General features: G+C 39.5%; 2 protein-coding genes and 1 long non-coding RNA gene across 3 annotated transcripts in view; 2 read left to right on the forward strand and 1 right to left on the reverse strand.

The window, feature by feature from the left end:
- Window positions 1–1,096: 1,096 nt before the first annotated feature.
- LOC128453411 (uncharacterized) lies at window positions 1,097–14,686 on the reverse strand. The gene is made up of 3 exons (XR_008341502.1): window positions 14,455–14,686; window positions 12,245–12,318; window positions 1,097–1,148 (listed from the first exon to the last, which is right to left on the reverse strand). It is a non-coding gene; the product is annotated as an uncharacterized LOC128453411 (long non-coding RNA).
- Window positions 4,934–9,608, forward strand: hrh1 (histamine receptor H1). Its single transcript, XM_053436260.1, has 2 exons — window positions 4,934–5,336; window positions 7,097–9,608. Exon 2 carries the CDS (start codon window positions 7,316–7,318, stop codon window positions 8,960–8,962), a length of 1,647 nt encoding a protein of 548 aa, XP_053292235.1. The 5' UTR covers window positions 4,934–5,336; window positions 7,097–7,315; the 3' UTR covers window positions 8,963–9,608.
- atg7 (ATG7 autophagy related 7 homolog (S. cerevisiae)) overlaps window positions 14,420–15,702 on the forward strand; it is a 66,268-nt gene continuing 64,985 nt past the window's right edge. Inside the window, exon 1 of the mRNA XM_053436233.1 lies at window positions 14,420–14,745. The gene's annotated coding sequence lies outside the window, so the exon portion shown is untranslated. The remainder of the gene's footprint in view (window positions 14,746–15,702) is intronic.

Raw genomic sequence — 15,702 nt, forward strand, 5'->3', positions numbered from 1 at the left:
ACGCGATGACTGGCATCCTTCAGTCTCCTTCGCTGTTGCTCTTAAGGTTCATCGCTCCGTTTGTTTACAGAGGCGGAACAAAAGGTTGCAAGGTCAAGTCCGAGTGCTAACAGCAGAGTAAATCCCACATGAAGGGAGATTAGCTTCAGATTTTCTCCTCTTATTATTTCTCAGAGACACTGATCTGCTGGTGAGTAGATCAGTGGATGGTGGAGATCATCAGACCGGCCTTCAGTTTACAGAGGCTTTACAGAAGGTTACGCAGATTCCAAATGCTCAAAGGAGATTTCATCCTTTTTTAAACGCTTGTAAATGTCCCTCATATAAGATGATCGCTACATCATAGCTGCAGCTCTTTTCTAGGACATTTCAGCATTTACAGATCTGACCAGCAGATGTCGCTCTTCACCTGCAAAACATTGAAATGGCTTTTGAAGTGTTGCTATGGCAAAGAACCACAAAAGAAAAGAGAAATCTAACACTGTCTAATAGGGAATGACTAATATTAGGAGTGATATTGATTTACTGATAATCAAAACAAATCCAGTCATTTTGGAATTAGAAGGCCTATTCCTGAGATGTATGCAATTTAAAAGAAAAGAAAGTAAGAAAATAACTATATTAAATAATATAGCTGATGGTCATTACCAGTGATTGTTTCCCATTACAAACATCTGGCTTACTTGACAAACCTCATATAATGTACTGGCCGCATCCGTTTCCCTACAATCTGTAATTACAGGCCATTACGTGCTCCCGTACAGATTGACCCTCATTAAATTAGGAAGACCGCTGCACGCACTCTTTCACACACACAACTGAGAATACACACATTACCACTTCCACTGTGCATGCATGGACACAGGAAACAGGTACACAAAAATAAAAAGATTAATCTGATTGCACACACACACACACACACACACACACACACACACACACACACACACACACACACACACACACACACACACACAGCAGAAATAGACAACCCCTGTCACTACTGCACCCTTATAATTAGGCAGCAAGCGATCCTGGCAGGAAGATCTGCCAATCGAGAGGTTTGTGGTTTGATCCCCGGGCTCCTCCGAAGTGCATGTCAAAGTTCGCTTGAGCAATCCTTTCATGGATGTGTGTGAATAGGATGCCTATACAGAAGAGCACAGTAAGCACTGTGATAAATGTGGTGCATTTATCAGATTTCAGTGTAAATCATTTTCAATCAATAAAAGTTGATCCGTGGTCATTCATTTACCTGCTGACGTCCTCTCAGGGAGGACATCTCCATAGATTCTGTGTTGCTATGTCCTTCTTCTGATGGAAACTAAGCGTTCATGCTGTTGGTAAGCAATGGCTTGCTTCCTGTTTTTTTATGAATACAGTAAACCTGTCTGTTTTTTTGTTAACAGGGCAGCTTCACTCAACTACTTTCATGGTATTTGATGAAAGCTTGGGTTTTCCCAAAGGGGTCCAGGAGTTCAATATAAGGACACCTCGGTCTTTTCTTCATTTTAGGTTAGCATTCCATTTCCTCCACATCTCTCACAAACACACACACACACATACACACATACACACACACATGCGCACACACACACACACACACACACACACACACACACACACACACAGCATTTATCGGACACAAATTCCTGCTCCCTTTTCTTTAGAACTTCCCTCCCCTTTTCATCTCCACTTCGTTTCTTCCTGTCCCCTCCTGCCCTTTCTTCCTTCCTCTCTTTTATTTTTCATCACCTCTTCCCCTTCAGTTTTTCCTTTAGGCAAGAGCTGGGGATGCACATAATCCATTAGGGCCTGTTATTTCTGAAAATGATTGGTGCAACTCCCGCTTGAACAAGAATAGAAATAATGTAAAATAGTGTCTTTCAACTTTCATTTCATTTTCACATAATCACCAGTCATCTAAATTGGTGGGAATATTACTTGTGAGTTTGTATTCAGATCATTACTCTTTGAAGCTGATCAGTCAAGATCAAGATCTACAAACATATTGTCCTAAATATATATTTGCCAATAAATCTATGCAAATAATGAGAGCAATATAAAACTTACATGTATTAACAATTTAGGACTATAGACATAACCTGAAGCCTAAATAGATGAAGAAATGATTTTCTATAATATGGCTGTGATGATGTCATCATGATGTCACTAAAATGAGTCAGATGTGATGTTGGGAAGATTGCAATAACTTTCGAAACACAATATTGTGAGATACGATCTACAGATGATTTGGACAAACCGATTAGTCATCACCATTTTGCTAAAATGACATCACGACAGTGAGAGTTATTATTACAGTATAAAAAAGTTCAAATTAATTGGGGTGTATAGATATTATTTTACAGAACTACAACAACAATGCAGTTGACTTAATGATGTTAAAATAGACCTAGAGCTCTGAGTGCAGCCATATTGTCATGAAATGCATTGTTCGCAGTCAGACTCCCAAGAGAGAAAAATCGATTGACTCTGTGACATTTGTTAAATCAGACATTTTATTTTCTCAAGTCTTTATTTCTCGACATGCAAAAAATTGTGACACGGCTCGCAAATCTGGCTGAAGTGAATGTTGCCCTCAATTAATAAATGTGCGTCTACTAGCACCTCGTAATAATAATAAAATTTTTCCAAAGCAAGATTTTTCCTCTGTATATTTGGCACAAAGTCAAAACACGTTTCCAGAGGGAGCTGCAACAATGTGCTCCTTGTCACCAATCCTGTTTATGACATTCATTAACAGGATGGAGGTGGTAAGAAGAGATTGCATCCCTTCTCTTTGCAAACAATGTCGTTCTGTTGGCTTCATCAGACTGAGGTGGTTTGTGATCAGCACCTCAAAGTTCAGGGGTGGGTTCCTACCCCAAATGAAGAAGTGAAGTAACTCAAGGTTATTTTCAAGAAACCGGAAGACAGAGCGAGAAGACAGTTGGGTTTCTGTTTCTGCTTTGTATTAACCAGTGAGCCCGGAAAGCAAAGTTTAGAATTTTTCAATTTCCGGTCCTCGACCTGTGGCCACAAGTTCAGCCTTTAGCCAGGTGTCACAACAGGATAATAAAATAGAACAGAATTACTGGATCAGTTGCAATAAAGCCATAAACACGTGTCATAAAGAGATAAGGTCGAGCAAACCCACCCTCTATTCAAATTTTCTCTGTACTATAGTAACACTCATAAACTCTAAAGGTATTACTGCTACTTCTATCACTAAGTTTTTTCTTGAAGGCTAAGATAATCTTTCATAGGAAGTTGTTTAACATCACAGAATATAAATTAAGATGACTTGAGTCAAACTGGGAACAAGTCAAACCGGTTTTCTTTATATTGTACATAAAGCCATGGCACTGGTGCCCGTTGGCTGACATGTTGTGTTGGGATATCAAGCTGGGGATGTATTTGTGTTTAATTTGGTCAAATGGAATTGAGTTGAATTGATACTCCTGAGCAGAATGAGCACTGGCATAAATCCTTAAAATTGCTTTCACTTTTCTGTTACCCCTCTGGAGAAGGAACACAACCATGTTTTTTCATAGTATTGACACGATCCCTCAATGAAATTAATGGTCATAAGAGAATTTAATTAAAAGCACCACAAAATATACCAGTAAAACGTATACTAATGTTCTATACATTTCAAAGCAATATCTGTAAAATACATTAAAACCATATCAAAAAAAGTTTTATTATAAAACTGAAACCTACAATTACTTAAGTCTCTGCCAACAGATGTTTATTAAAACCTGTGGGGATCCCAAACTTGTCCACCCCTGACCCAAAACTAACATAACTGTGCCAGACAATCGTGACCTCCATTATCCCTGAAGTGGTTGAGGCATACAAAGAAGGCTATATCCTAACAAATCACATGCATGGACATCTGGTTATGTTGTCGGTGATAATTAAATCTGACTTTAAAACATTGTACCATCATCTTAAGGGTCATGTGGGTACAAAGAAAATCAGAGCGCATAAAGGGAGAGTTCACCCAAAAATGAAAATTCACAGATTATCTACTGTTGCACCACTATGCTGGTGGAAAGGTGGGTGATGTGTATGATTCCACAAAACACTTTTGGAGTTTCAGGGATAAACAGTGTTGCAGCCAAATCCAATACAAAAACAACATAAATAATAAAATGTCTCCATACTGCTCCTGTGGTGTCATCGAAGTGTCCTAGGCCCCTGCATTCGCACGTGGATCACAATCGAACATTAAGGCTAACAACATGGTGTTTCGAGTACTCGTTTCAAGTCGAATTTGAAAGTAGGGGCTTACGTTATGTACGTTACGTTGTTTTTGTCTGTTGTTTTCTTAAACGTTTGAAGACGAGGTCACCAGTTCCTTCAATAGTTTTAGACATTGGCTATAATTATTATTTGCATGTTTATATTTTACATTTATAAAAAATTTAATTACTATTTTTTTTATATGATTTGGGGATATCATCTGGAGACCACCCCTCTCAGTGTCTCACGACACCCCGGGGGTCCCGAGCCCTAGTTAGAGAACCGCTGCTGTAGCTTTTGTTAATCGACCTCTAATTGTTCCTTCAGTATAACTTTGTTTCGACGCAGTTATCTCCACATGTCATCGCTATGCAGGAACTCGCATAGCGATGGTGTTTCGAGTACTCGTTTCAAGTCGATTTTGAAAGTAGGGGCTTACGTTATGTACGTTACGTTGTTTTTGTCTGTTGTTTTCTTAAACGTTTGAAGACGAGGTCACCAGTTCCTTCAATAGTTTTAGACATTGGCTATAATTATTATTTGCATGTTTATATTTTACATTTATAAAAAATGTAATTACTATTTTTTTTATATGATTTGGGGATATCATCTGGAGACCACCCCTCTCAGTGTCTCACGACCCCCCGGGGGTCCCGAGCCCTAGTTAGAGAACCTCTGCTGTAGCTTTTGTTAATCGCCCTCTAATTGTTCCTTCAGTATAACTTTGTTTCGACGCAGTTATCTCCACATGTCATCGCTATGCAGGAACTCGCTGGAACCCACTCGCTCGCTGACGGTGTGAATCCCACACACAGTGAAATCATGACGCGCGACCCCGTCAGGTGAAAACTCCATCCAGAGACAGTCGCTCCTTTTTATGGCTGCACTTGTTCACGTGGACTCTGAAGTCTGAGTTCAGTCCAGAGTAAAGAAAGAGAGAGAGAGAGCTGAAGGAGGAGGAAGAGGAAGGAAGCGATTCTTCTTTCTCCTTAAAACCTTTTTCCTTCATTCTTTTGGGGGATTTTCAGCCCGAACACAAGAAGCAGGAATAACAACGCACATTTGGACGTGGAGATTCATGTTGAGAGGTATGTGTGGAGACGATTACACAGAGGGTTGAAGTCCATTCATTGTCTATTTTTTCGATCGTTTTGACACCAAAACTGAAAAGTTTCCGCGCGCGGATCAACAGGTTGATCTCTGCGCACTGACTTCGCTTCGAAAGCCATTTCTCACGTTGATGGATTCATCAGAGTCAGCGCGATTAATCCGTGTCTGCGCTCCTTTTCTAATGAAACCAGACAGGCAAAGCGCATCTAGGATTTAATCACATTGAAGAATTAGAGTCTGATACATATCTTGTCCTGTCCTGGTGCAGTTAGATTGTGCAGCTCTAATTCAGAAAACACGCAGCAGGTTTATTTTGCATCTCTTTTATACATCCCCTCCGTATTGTGTCATTCTTTGTGAATTCAGTGAATTATAAGGTTTCTAAATATTTGTGTTGCAGAGGCAGTTATTGTACACACAGGGATACTGGACACACAGTCACACGTTATAAATGATAGACACACTGTTTGAGTAAATGCCTCTTATGCGAGGCTCCACATATGGCAAACAGGATGTACTGTGTTTCAGTTTAATCTTCATATCTTGTTTGTACATTTGAATTTGAGTTAAATTCAGTGCATTCATAATTATTTGCAATATGCTGCTGTCATTGTCCCATTGTTTAAATGACTGTTGAGCGATAGGGCAAAACAATTTTATCAAGTTTTTGCATCAGTCGAATATAGATGATTATCATGATAAATGTCACATCATCATTTCTTTTGAGTTTAAAGATTCCTGAGAGAAAGCTGTTGATTTAAACTTGATGTGCAGAGAAGGAACCCAAGTACATATTAAAATCCTCCTCACCATGCTTACACAATGCATAAGCAATATATTGTGATTCATGTTTACTTTTGTCACAGACTATTGCTATTGATGACAGTTATATCTCAATTATTATTGTTATTGTTTTATCGCCCCCAGACTTACTTGTTCCCAAAAGCTGGAATTCTTATCAAGACCAATGTTTGGTCATTTCTGTCCCTCTCTGGCTTATGTATTTATCTGTTTCATCTAATTGGTTGAGGCAAGCAGATGTAAACATGAAAGAAAATACATCTTCCTGCATTGAATCACTTTAATATCGAAACCACGGTGACAGTTAACTGATGAGTCACTTTCTGAGGGAGCGCTTCTAAAAACCATCTCAGCCCCCATTGCTGCTCTGAGAGATTTGTGTTATTTTTCCTGAGCATGGAACACTTGCGGTTCTTTACTGATACAGCTTAGAGATAGACAGGCAGACAGACAGACAAATAGAAAGACAGACAGACAGACAGACAGACAGACAGACAGACAGACAGACAGACAGACAGATACATAGCTAGATTGATAGATAGATATATAGCCTCCTTTGTTCCAGTCACACAGTTGGTCCTCTGCTGTGTATTGATGGGATGTGTCACCCTCACTTCATATGAGTGTAAAAAAAAAAGCCAGCTGGACAGTGAGAGAGAAACAGCATGAGCAATTTTAGTCCAATGAGAATGTATATCCGAACATAAAAGAACAAAGATCCAATGTGTCAGGCAGCATTTAAGTGTTTCTTTATCTTGCATCTTGCCCTTTTAGTTGATTTCTCTCTCATATCCTGAAAATCCATTCAAATGTGAGAAGAGAGAGATACTCTGAAAGAAATGGGATTAAAATCTTACAACCTGAATTAAGACCCCAAAAAAGAAAAGAAATGTGACAAATTGCAATTCTAACCTCTGATGTTCTTTATGTTTTCCAGGTATTATCTGTTGGGATATATGTATTTATCTGACAAATGGACTACACATCAACACAAGGCTGATGACAGGATTACTTGATTCTTCCACTGGTTGTTATGCAGCAAGTGTTGACTCCAAACACCTTCATCACCTGATTCAAACACACTGCTTCATACAGTCTGCAGTTACAGTCATGTTTGAGGACAGTTTCACACGATGAGGTGAGCGTCTAACCTCCCATGATGGAATCTGGTCTGTCATCCTCCACAAACCCTGTACTTCACCTCAACACCAGCAGCTACGTCAATAACAGCAATAACTGGAGTGGCCTCGTTGACAGTGACTCACTGAGGATCAATCGCACTCTGAGCAGCCACGGCCGCTTACACAACGCCCTGCTGGGGGTCTTTCTGGGACTCGTCTCTCTCCTTACCATATTCATGAACCTGCTTGTGCTGTACGCCGTGAAGCGAGAGAAGAGCCTGCACACAGTCGGGAACCTCTATATCGTCAGCTTGTCGGTGGCGGATCTGATTGTGGGGACCACGGTCATGCCTCTTAACTTGGTGTATTTACTGGAGGATGAATGGAGGCTGGGTCGAGCTGTCTGCCAATTTTGGCTCATTATGGACTATGTGGCGAGCACGGCCTCGATTTTCAGCTTGTTCATCCTTTGTTTGGACCGGTACCGCTCAGTCAGACAGCCGCTTAAGTACCTCAAGTATAGAACACGAGGAAAAGCCAGTGTGATGATCGCTGGGGCCTGGCTGCTGTCGATTATGTGGATAATTCCAATTCTAGGATGGAGGTCCTTCACACACGTGGACCTGAAACCTGAGGAGGAGAACAAGTGTGACACAGATTTCCGCTTCGTCACGTGGTTTAAGGTCATCACCGCCGTCTTCAACTTCTATGTGCCCTCGATTTTGATGCTGTGGTTTTACACAAACATCTACTTGGCCGTGAGGCAGCATCTGAGGGACCGGGAGAGAATCATCCATCCAACTGACTCGTTTGAGAACGAGAATGGACAAAATGTCAAAACACCTGAGAAACATTCCTCCAAGTCACCTGAGAGGGAGAGTAAAGCTCCGCTCAAACCCTCTAAAAAGCAACGCCTGCTGGACCACAACACTCTCGACCAGGCGTACTCCCTCGAGGAGGCTGATAAAAACAAAATTGCTCCTTCTGCATCTCACAGGAAAATTGTTGTCAAATGCCAGCAGACATCGCTGCTTGCCATGACAACAGAGCGACTCAGAATGGCACGAAAGGCCAAAAGGTGCTCCCTGGCCCCGGAGGAGAAGCAGCCGGATGCTGATATTCCTCTGAGGAACAACTCGGTGCCCCAGGACGTCATTTTCTCCGAGGGAAATTATGAGCACAAACTTCAAGCATCGTTAAACGAATGTCACGTCACTGTACCAAACTCAGTTAGCGGCGTCTGCGATATCAGTCAGGTGTCAGATGTGCAGAGATACACGTCGGCGCTCTATACCACCTACGACCCCAGTCAGGCTCTGCCCTGGACGGATGAGGGGGTTGAAGACGCCGAATTGGACCCGGCCAACGCGCTGACTCTGAGACAGACATGGCAAAAGTTTATAGACCAATCACGTCAGCGCATCCAGAGCCTGAGGATCCATAAAGAGCACAAAGCAGCCAAGCAGTTGGGTTTCATAATTGCTGCGTTCATGTTGTGCTGGATTCCGTACTTCATAGCTTTCATGGTCATGGCGTTCTGCAGAGTGTGTGTGCACCATGACCTGCACATGTTCACGATATGGCTGGGTTACATCAACTCCACTCTCAACCCTTTCATATACCCACTCTGCAATGGGAACTTTAAAAGGGTCTTCAAAAGTATTCTGAACATTCGATTGTGACAGGAAAACAAGCAGAACCAAAATCTTAGAGGCTGCTGATGGACAAAACCATTGAATGTCTGTTGTTTCTGATTATTTTTAACTTTGTAGCTCACAGCACTTCTCAGACTTGGGGCAACAGTTTGGATGATGTCTGAACATGATGTTATTTATTTTGTCTATGTTATTCTACAGTGATAGTAGCAATTGTGTGGGACTAGAGGTCTTTAAACAGAGAGGAATTTGATCTCTGAACCAGGGGCACGCATTTATGTTCTTGGCTCTAATGTAGAACGATGGCTACTATGTCCAAAATGTGTTTTTAAAGAAAAGCGTTTTCATTATTTATTTATCTTTTTTTGAACTATAAATCTAGAGCTGATTTAACAGGATGCTGGTGGATTTGTATTGTTTTAAAGGCACTGTCATGAATCACAAGTTTTTTCTTTTTCAATTGTCACGTTTTTTCATTATTAAAACAGGATATGAGACCTCAGGGCATCCAGGGAAAACACACATCTTGGCATTTGTCTACTGAGCTGAAAAGGGATCTATTCTTTTGTCCTTTTGTTTCACGCTTCTGTTTAAAGGTCTGCAAAAAAAAAAGAAAAGCTTACAGTTATTTCATGTAGGTTCTCAGAGATTAAAGCCAATGTTTTCAAAATTATTTCGCCATGAAGTGTTCTGGTCTGGTTTCATTCAGAAGATGACAGTGAATCATTAAATACATCATGTAAAGAAATTTAAACAAAATACAAATGTTATTAATTTATATCGACATACACAGTGTGGATAGGCTGTTGACAGTTGATAAATAGTTTGTGTTGGAAATTCATCTTGAGATTTGAAATAATGAAATTAACTCAGACTGGAGTTGCTTTTGAGTCTTTATAATAATATGCTCTGCAGAGTTTATACAACAAGCACGGGTGCTCAAAATGGAACAACCGGCCGTAGGTTAACAAAAGCCAGAACTTAAACAAAGATGCGTTTCACAAGACATTATATGAAAAAGAATAAGACATTCAAGACATGATGTTATCCTCTATGTGTTATATGCTGTGTCCGTCTGTCCGTGGTACCAGTTGGAAGAAAAACATTACCAAATAAGGGTTCCTTCCTGTTTATCAAGGTCATAGCAGTGAGACACCTAGTCAGGGGATTTCCACTACCTTAGACACTGGTCAGTAGAATTTTCCTTCACAAGTGGCTGAATCAAAACACCACTGTCTGCACCGCGTCTGCTTAAATCCGGTCGCTCTTACAAAACTGCCCTTTAGCTACTGATTGCCAAGCTTACTGATTTCACATTCGTCTGTTTTGTGATATGATGTGGCACCTTTTCTGCCGTTAGCCTACAAGCATCAAATGTCATTTCACCCCGCAGCAGGAAAGAGCCCATAAATTTGAGACTCCTGTAATGCATCGGTATTGATTGAATATTTGGAAACAAACACACAAAGAGTTTCCAGTGTGCTCGAGCGTCACAGAACAACACACAGTATGGCTCCCATTAGGAAACGGCTTTGCCTGCAATCTCACTGTGGAAAAACCTTTTACCGTTCCCATAACATCAATGTGTTTAAATTTTCAAAAGCAGTTTGTTATGTCGAGTGATTTGCATTTTACATGTCAGGGGCCAATTGGTGTATTTCAAATTCTTGCATGCGAATTAAACCATTGGAAAACAGGTTGTAATAATTAAAAACTGCTGTATATTACTCCAACACAAATGTGGCTCAAGAAACCCATAATGTCTCCTGTGTACAATGAACACAGACTGGTTGTGAGTCACTACTTAGCCAAATCAAACAAATCAGAGGGTGGGGTGGGACTGAGCTGGAAGAGCTGATGATGTGTAGATGTGTGCGTGTGATAGCACTGAGTACATCTCTGTCAACAGAATGGAGCCAGTGTCAGGCTGGTATTCAGGAAAAACACTGGTCTTTGAGCTATCAAAAATCAAAGCCTTTAAGTTCGGCTCGTAGATACAAATAACTGCAGATTCAAACGCAAATTTCTGTCCCATTGTGACAGTGCATTCATCACGTTTAAGAGCCACCACGGAAAGTTTTTATGTGCATGTACATCACATGGACGTCTCTGAGAGGCTTATGCGAATAAATTCCTGCTGCTGTCTGGCTTTCTTCATACCCTCAAAGTTTTCTTTATTACTTGTATCAGCTAGAAAAGATTACTTAATGGCATTTAACTAGGTTTTAATGATGCTACTTGTTATTACAAACAGACAAATAAGGATATGTAAGGGATAAAGTCAGTTATTCGAGGGGTTACCAAACGCTTTAGCCACAGACCCCCACAATAACGGCACCAAGTATCAGCCGAGGTGGTTGAAGCACATGAAGAATATTGATTTTAGCTAGTTTGAAGCAACTCATCTGTCATAATCCCATCAGAAGTCAGGCCACATGAGGAAAATCAGAAGGCTAAAGATATATATTTTATATCAATATGCATCTTTTTCAACAATTGTGACCAAGATAGGCTATATCTAATTGTTTCAAAAAATGTTTTCGATTTATGTAAATCATCTTGTGACATCTCCCGCGGGGTTCCCAACTCTTAGTTTGGGTTTTTAATTATATGTTATTACATTATATCATTTATATTATTATAATATTATTGAATTGTCCCAGTTGACCCTGATAAACCTAATAGATAATTCACTGTATGTCAGAGAAGAACCTTGGTTGTGCAACTGACCAAACAATCACTGCATTTCAAACTATATTTATTGTTATTGTAAGAAAACCTGCCAACCAGCGATAACATCATCCCCTTTAGTGCCAGCACTCGTTTCTGTCAGTGAATGATTCAGGGAGGAACCTCTGTAGCCCTCACCTCTTCCCGTCTTTAACGTGATCCTTATTATTTTGTGGGTGATTTATGTTACATGATTTATAGATGGGAGTCAAAGTTTGCCTAAAATGTGCACATCAATCAAGGAGCTTTGCAGGATGCCACATTGAGGCTCTCTGAGGTGGTTTTAAGTTACATCATTGTATTGAAGCTGATTGCTTTGAGTGCTTGTGAAGGGTAAACCAAGGCTTTTTAAAGATTTTAATTGAACCATAACCCTCCAAAATGTTTCCTTTCAGACATTTCTGAAGTGGATGAGGATAATGGTACTTCTTCAAAGAAGAAATATTTCATGTGATTTGTAAATAAGAGAGAGAATGATGAGGCAAATTGAGGTAAATTTAACTGACAGGGCATGCCAAACATTTTCTATGGCTGCCAGTGACTAACTGCATAGACACAGCATCTACAGAAATGTCTTACCTATAAAAGTGATTCCATTGTATCTTTTTGAAGTTTGCAACTTGATTTGATCATGCACCACAAAGAGGAGTCAACTGAAATTAAAACAGGACAATGGTTAAGTGTGAAACAGACTGACAACAACTGTGTAGTGCATACTTAAGGAATTCATGGGTCAAATGCGGCATTTTCTGCAGAAATTAACGTCTGTTTGCTTTATTTATATTATTATTATTATTATTTATATTATTTTGTCATATTTCCATAATACCTTGTCATGAAATTGAAATTTAATCACGGTCGGTAAACGACTGAGGGGAAGTTGACGTGTGCTATGAAAATCTAACTTAACAACACAAGCCAACTGGTTTGACAAGTAGTTCACAGTAAACACATGAGTCTCACTGTTGGATGTGTTTCCTTATTTCACTGAATCAGTAAATACGACTCGAATGTCAATGTACCTCAAATGACCTCGAGCTGCATTCTGTGTCAGTGAGTTCCCTGTGGAGGAGCCACTGATACTTAAACTCATAATTTCACTGCAATAGACAGTTTCAATTGTAAATTCAGCGAATCTTACTTTAGCCAAGACCTAAGTGTTTTTTGATGATTATAGTAGTTAAATCAGGCTTATCTTATACATTTACAATCTTTCACTTAAGAAGCTGTTGAAAATCCTCAGACTTTAGGGTTCATTGTGGGTATTTAAAAAAAGGTTATGAGTATGTATAAGACCTGATTCAGTATTTCAGCATATTTGTATTTGAGTACTTTTTGACAATAGAGAAATAATATATAAATTATTTGTTTGATAGTTTTAGTATATTGTTGGGAAGGGGGGAAAAACATTCAGGAATTAATGCGGGGAATCAAAGATGCAGAAAATATAATGTAGCTGAAAACAGATGTTATTTTAGAAACTACATGAAATCGATATTTCTAAAATGTTTGCTTTGGCTGTGGTCCTTTATTTGTGTGTCCTCATTCTTATTAGGTTTTTCATAGTCACAGAAAATTTAAGAAAATCAATTGCATATAAGAGCCAACTTGAAAAGTACGGTCTTCATCGATTGCATTTCTGGACCAACACTTTTTTTCTAAAATACCTATTTAAGAATAAATATGGTTATTTACTGAAGGATGAAGTCACATTTATCAAGTGACTTACTTATTAGCAGTGTTCAATTGTAAAAGTAACATAAAAGTAAACTAAAGTGGTCATGTGATGATGATCATGATTGATGCCCACAGGACAAATAGGCATCCAAGATATTCACTGACTCTACATCTGTTATAAGATAAAGTGAATTATTCCTCAAGAACATATAGTATTTATTACCTCCACCGAGGTGATTGTATTTTCATCTGTGTTTCTTTGGTAGTTGCCAGTATTGCACAAAAACTACTGACGGAGTACCAGGAAACTTGATTATAGCCTTTGGGTCCGAGAATAACCTATTGACTTTGGGGGTAGATCTGGTTCATGGGGCAGATGTTTTTCACAACTAGTGTAATTTATGAGTGTGTGAAATTTGGTGCAGGTCCACAATCTTGTATTTATTAAGCATCTTCTCAGCCAGACAGTATTGTATATGTAACATGTAAAATACACTGTAAATAAACCATTTTACACTTCTCGACTTCTGTTTCGGAAAGGCATGTGCCAACCTGTGGAATAAATGGACAATCCACTCTCCTTTCTCATGACCCATTTCTATGATATTGCTTTTAATTAGTTTGATCTTATTTTTAACAACATTGTCTTTATTTTATTCTGTTAATTTCTTTATTCGTATACTTTTCGCTAGTTTCATGTTTTTTTATCTTAAGTCTTTGTTTTACTGCTGACGTGTTTGTATTGATCCATCGTATTTCATGTCTTAGATTTTATTGTAAAGCAGTTTGAGCTGCATCTTATGTATGAAAGGTGCTGTATAAATAAAAAAGCATTATTATTATCAGTTGACACTGTTCAGATGGCTAATACTCAGAGCTACTGGATTTACATTTTTAAGCTAAAAGAAGTTTGTACTGCTAAGTTTGTGAGTGACAGCTTGACATCGTCGTTTGTTCCTCAGCAGTGAACTTTACAGGCGGTCCCTGACTCATTGTCGTTAAGCGGTGTCCGGATCAAGACAGTTTTTTTTTAATTTTCCCGCAAACTTCACAATAGAAATGAACCCGGAAGTGCGATACATGTGTATGTCTGAGGTATGTGATGACGTCACCTGCAACTTCACATCCTGGTTCACGTCTGGTCGCTCCGACATGAAAAGAAGCGGCGCTTACAGGTTCCTGTCGGTTCTCTCCTTCTTCGCCGTCTGCGCCTCCTTGTTATTATTTTGGTTCATCATATTTTACACCATGATGCACGTCACGTAAAGTAAAGAGACACACTTCTGCCGCGGTTTGCTAACCGGGGTTAGCCCGACGAGCTAACTACCCACACTGCACTGCTGTATTGACAGCGTCCCCCGGCTTGTCACATGATCAGCCTCACCAGGAAGTGAGGATTTCTGGTAAGTAACCTCGGCTTCTTGAGATATTGACAAAGAAAACGCGTCTCGGGTTTGTTTGATATCTGGGTTGTGCTGCAGTTAAACCTTGAATTGTGATGTGTAGATACTGCTCGTGTTAAAACGCGTCAGAGGAGAAGAGGAAGCTGCTTCCTTCATGTGCCAGTGACTTCACATGTGTGAAAGTCCTCACACACTAAATATGGAGTTACAACTTCACTGTGAAGCTCCAAAGTGTTTTCTGGTTGAAAATCATATGAATAAAACAGGGGGGGGTTGGACCTTCACACCAGTATGTGTCAAGATGTTTACATCAGGAGGGCGACTACTTGATATACACCACACCTACTCACATACTCTACCAGTACTGACACTGACTTCATTTGTCGCTGCTGCTCCCTTCATATCTATCGGACATTTTCTTATGTGCACATACTGTAAACATAGACACTTTTCCATTATACTACAAACTGTTTCTTCTAATCAATGTTGCAAATACTGTCACGTTGGTGTGTTCAGTTACAAGAAGCATCTATTGCACCACTTGGGAGAGAGGTTCCCTCACGTGTTTCTCTCTGAGGTTTCGTTATTCTCCTGTTTTTTTGGGGGGTAGTTTTTCCTTCCTCTTGTTGAGGGTTAAGAACAGAGGATGTGACTATATGAGACAAATTGTGATTTGTGTTTATATTTTAATATAATTGCAAATAAAATCCAAGAATTTGGGGAGATGGGATTTGATCAGACTCTGGGAAACTGTTATGGTCATTTTAGTGTTTTTTTCCCAATTTAATGACGCACAACTAATCAAATATTATTAATATAAATTAGTGTTTCAGACCCAGAAATGTATCAGATTGTATATGTAGTCTGGACATTGTATTTGATCACAGACTCTTATATTACGCAAAGACACAATCTGTAGAACATATGAGACTCTATATTAATGAATTGAATGATTTT

This window comes from Pleuronectes platessa, chromosome 2 (assembly GCF_947347685.1).
Source record: "Pleuronectes platessa chromosome 2, fPlePla1.1, whole genome shotgun sequence".
NCBI classification, from domain to species: Eukaryota; Metazoa; Chordata; class Actinopteri; order Pleuronectiformes; family Pleuronectidae; genus Pleuronectes; species Pleuronectes platessa.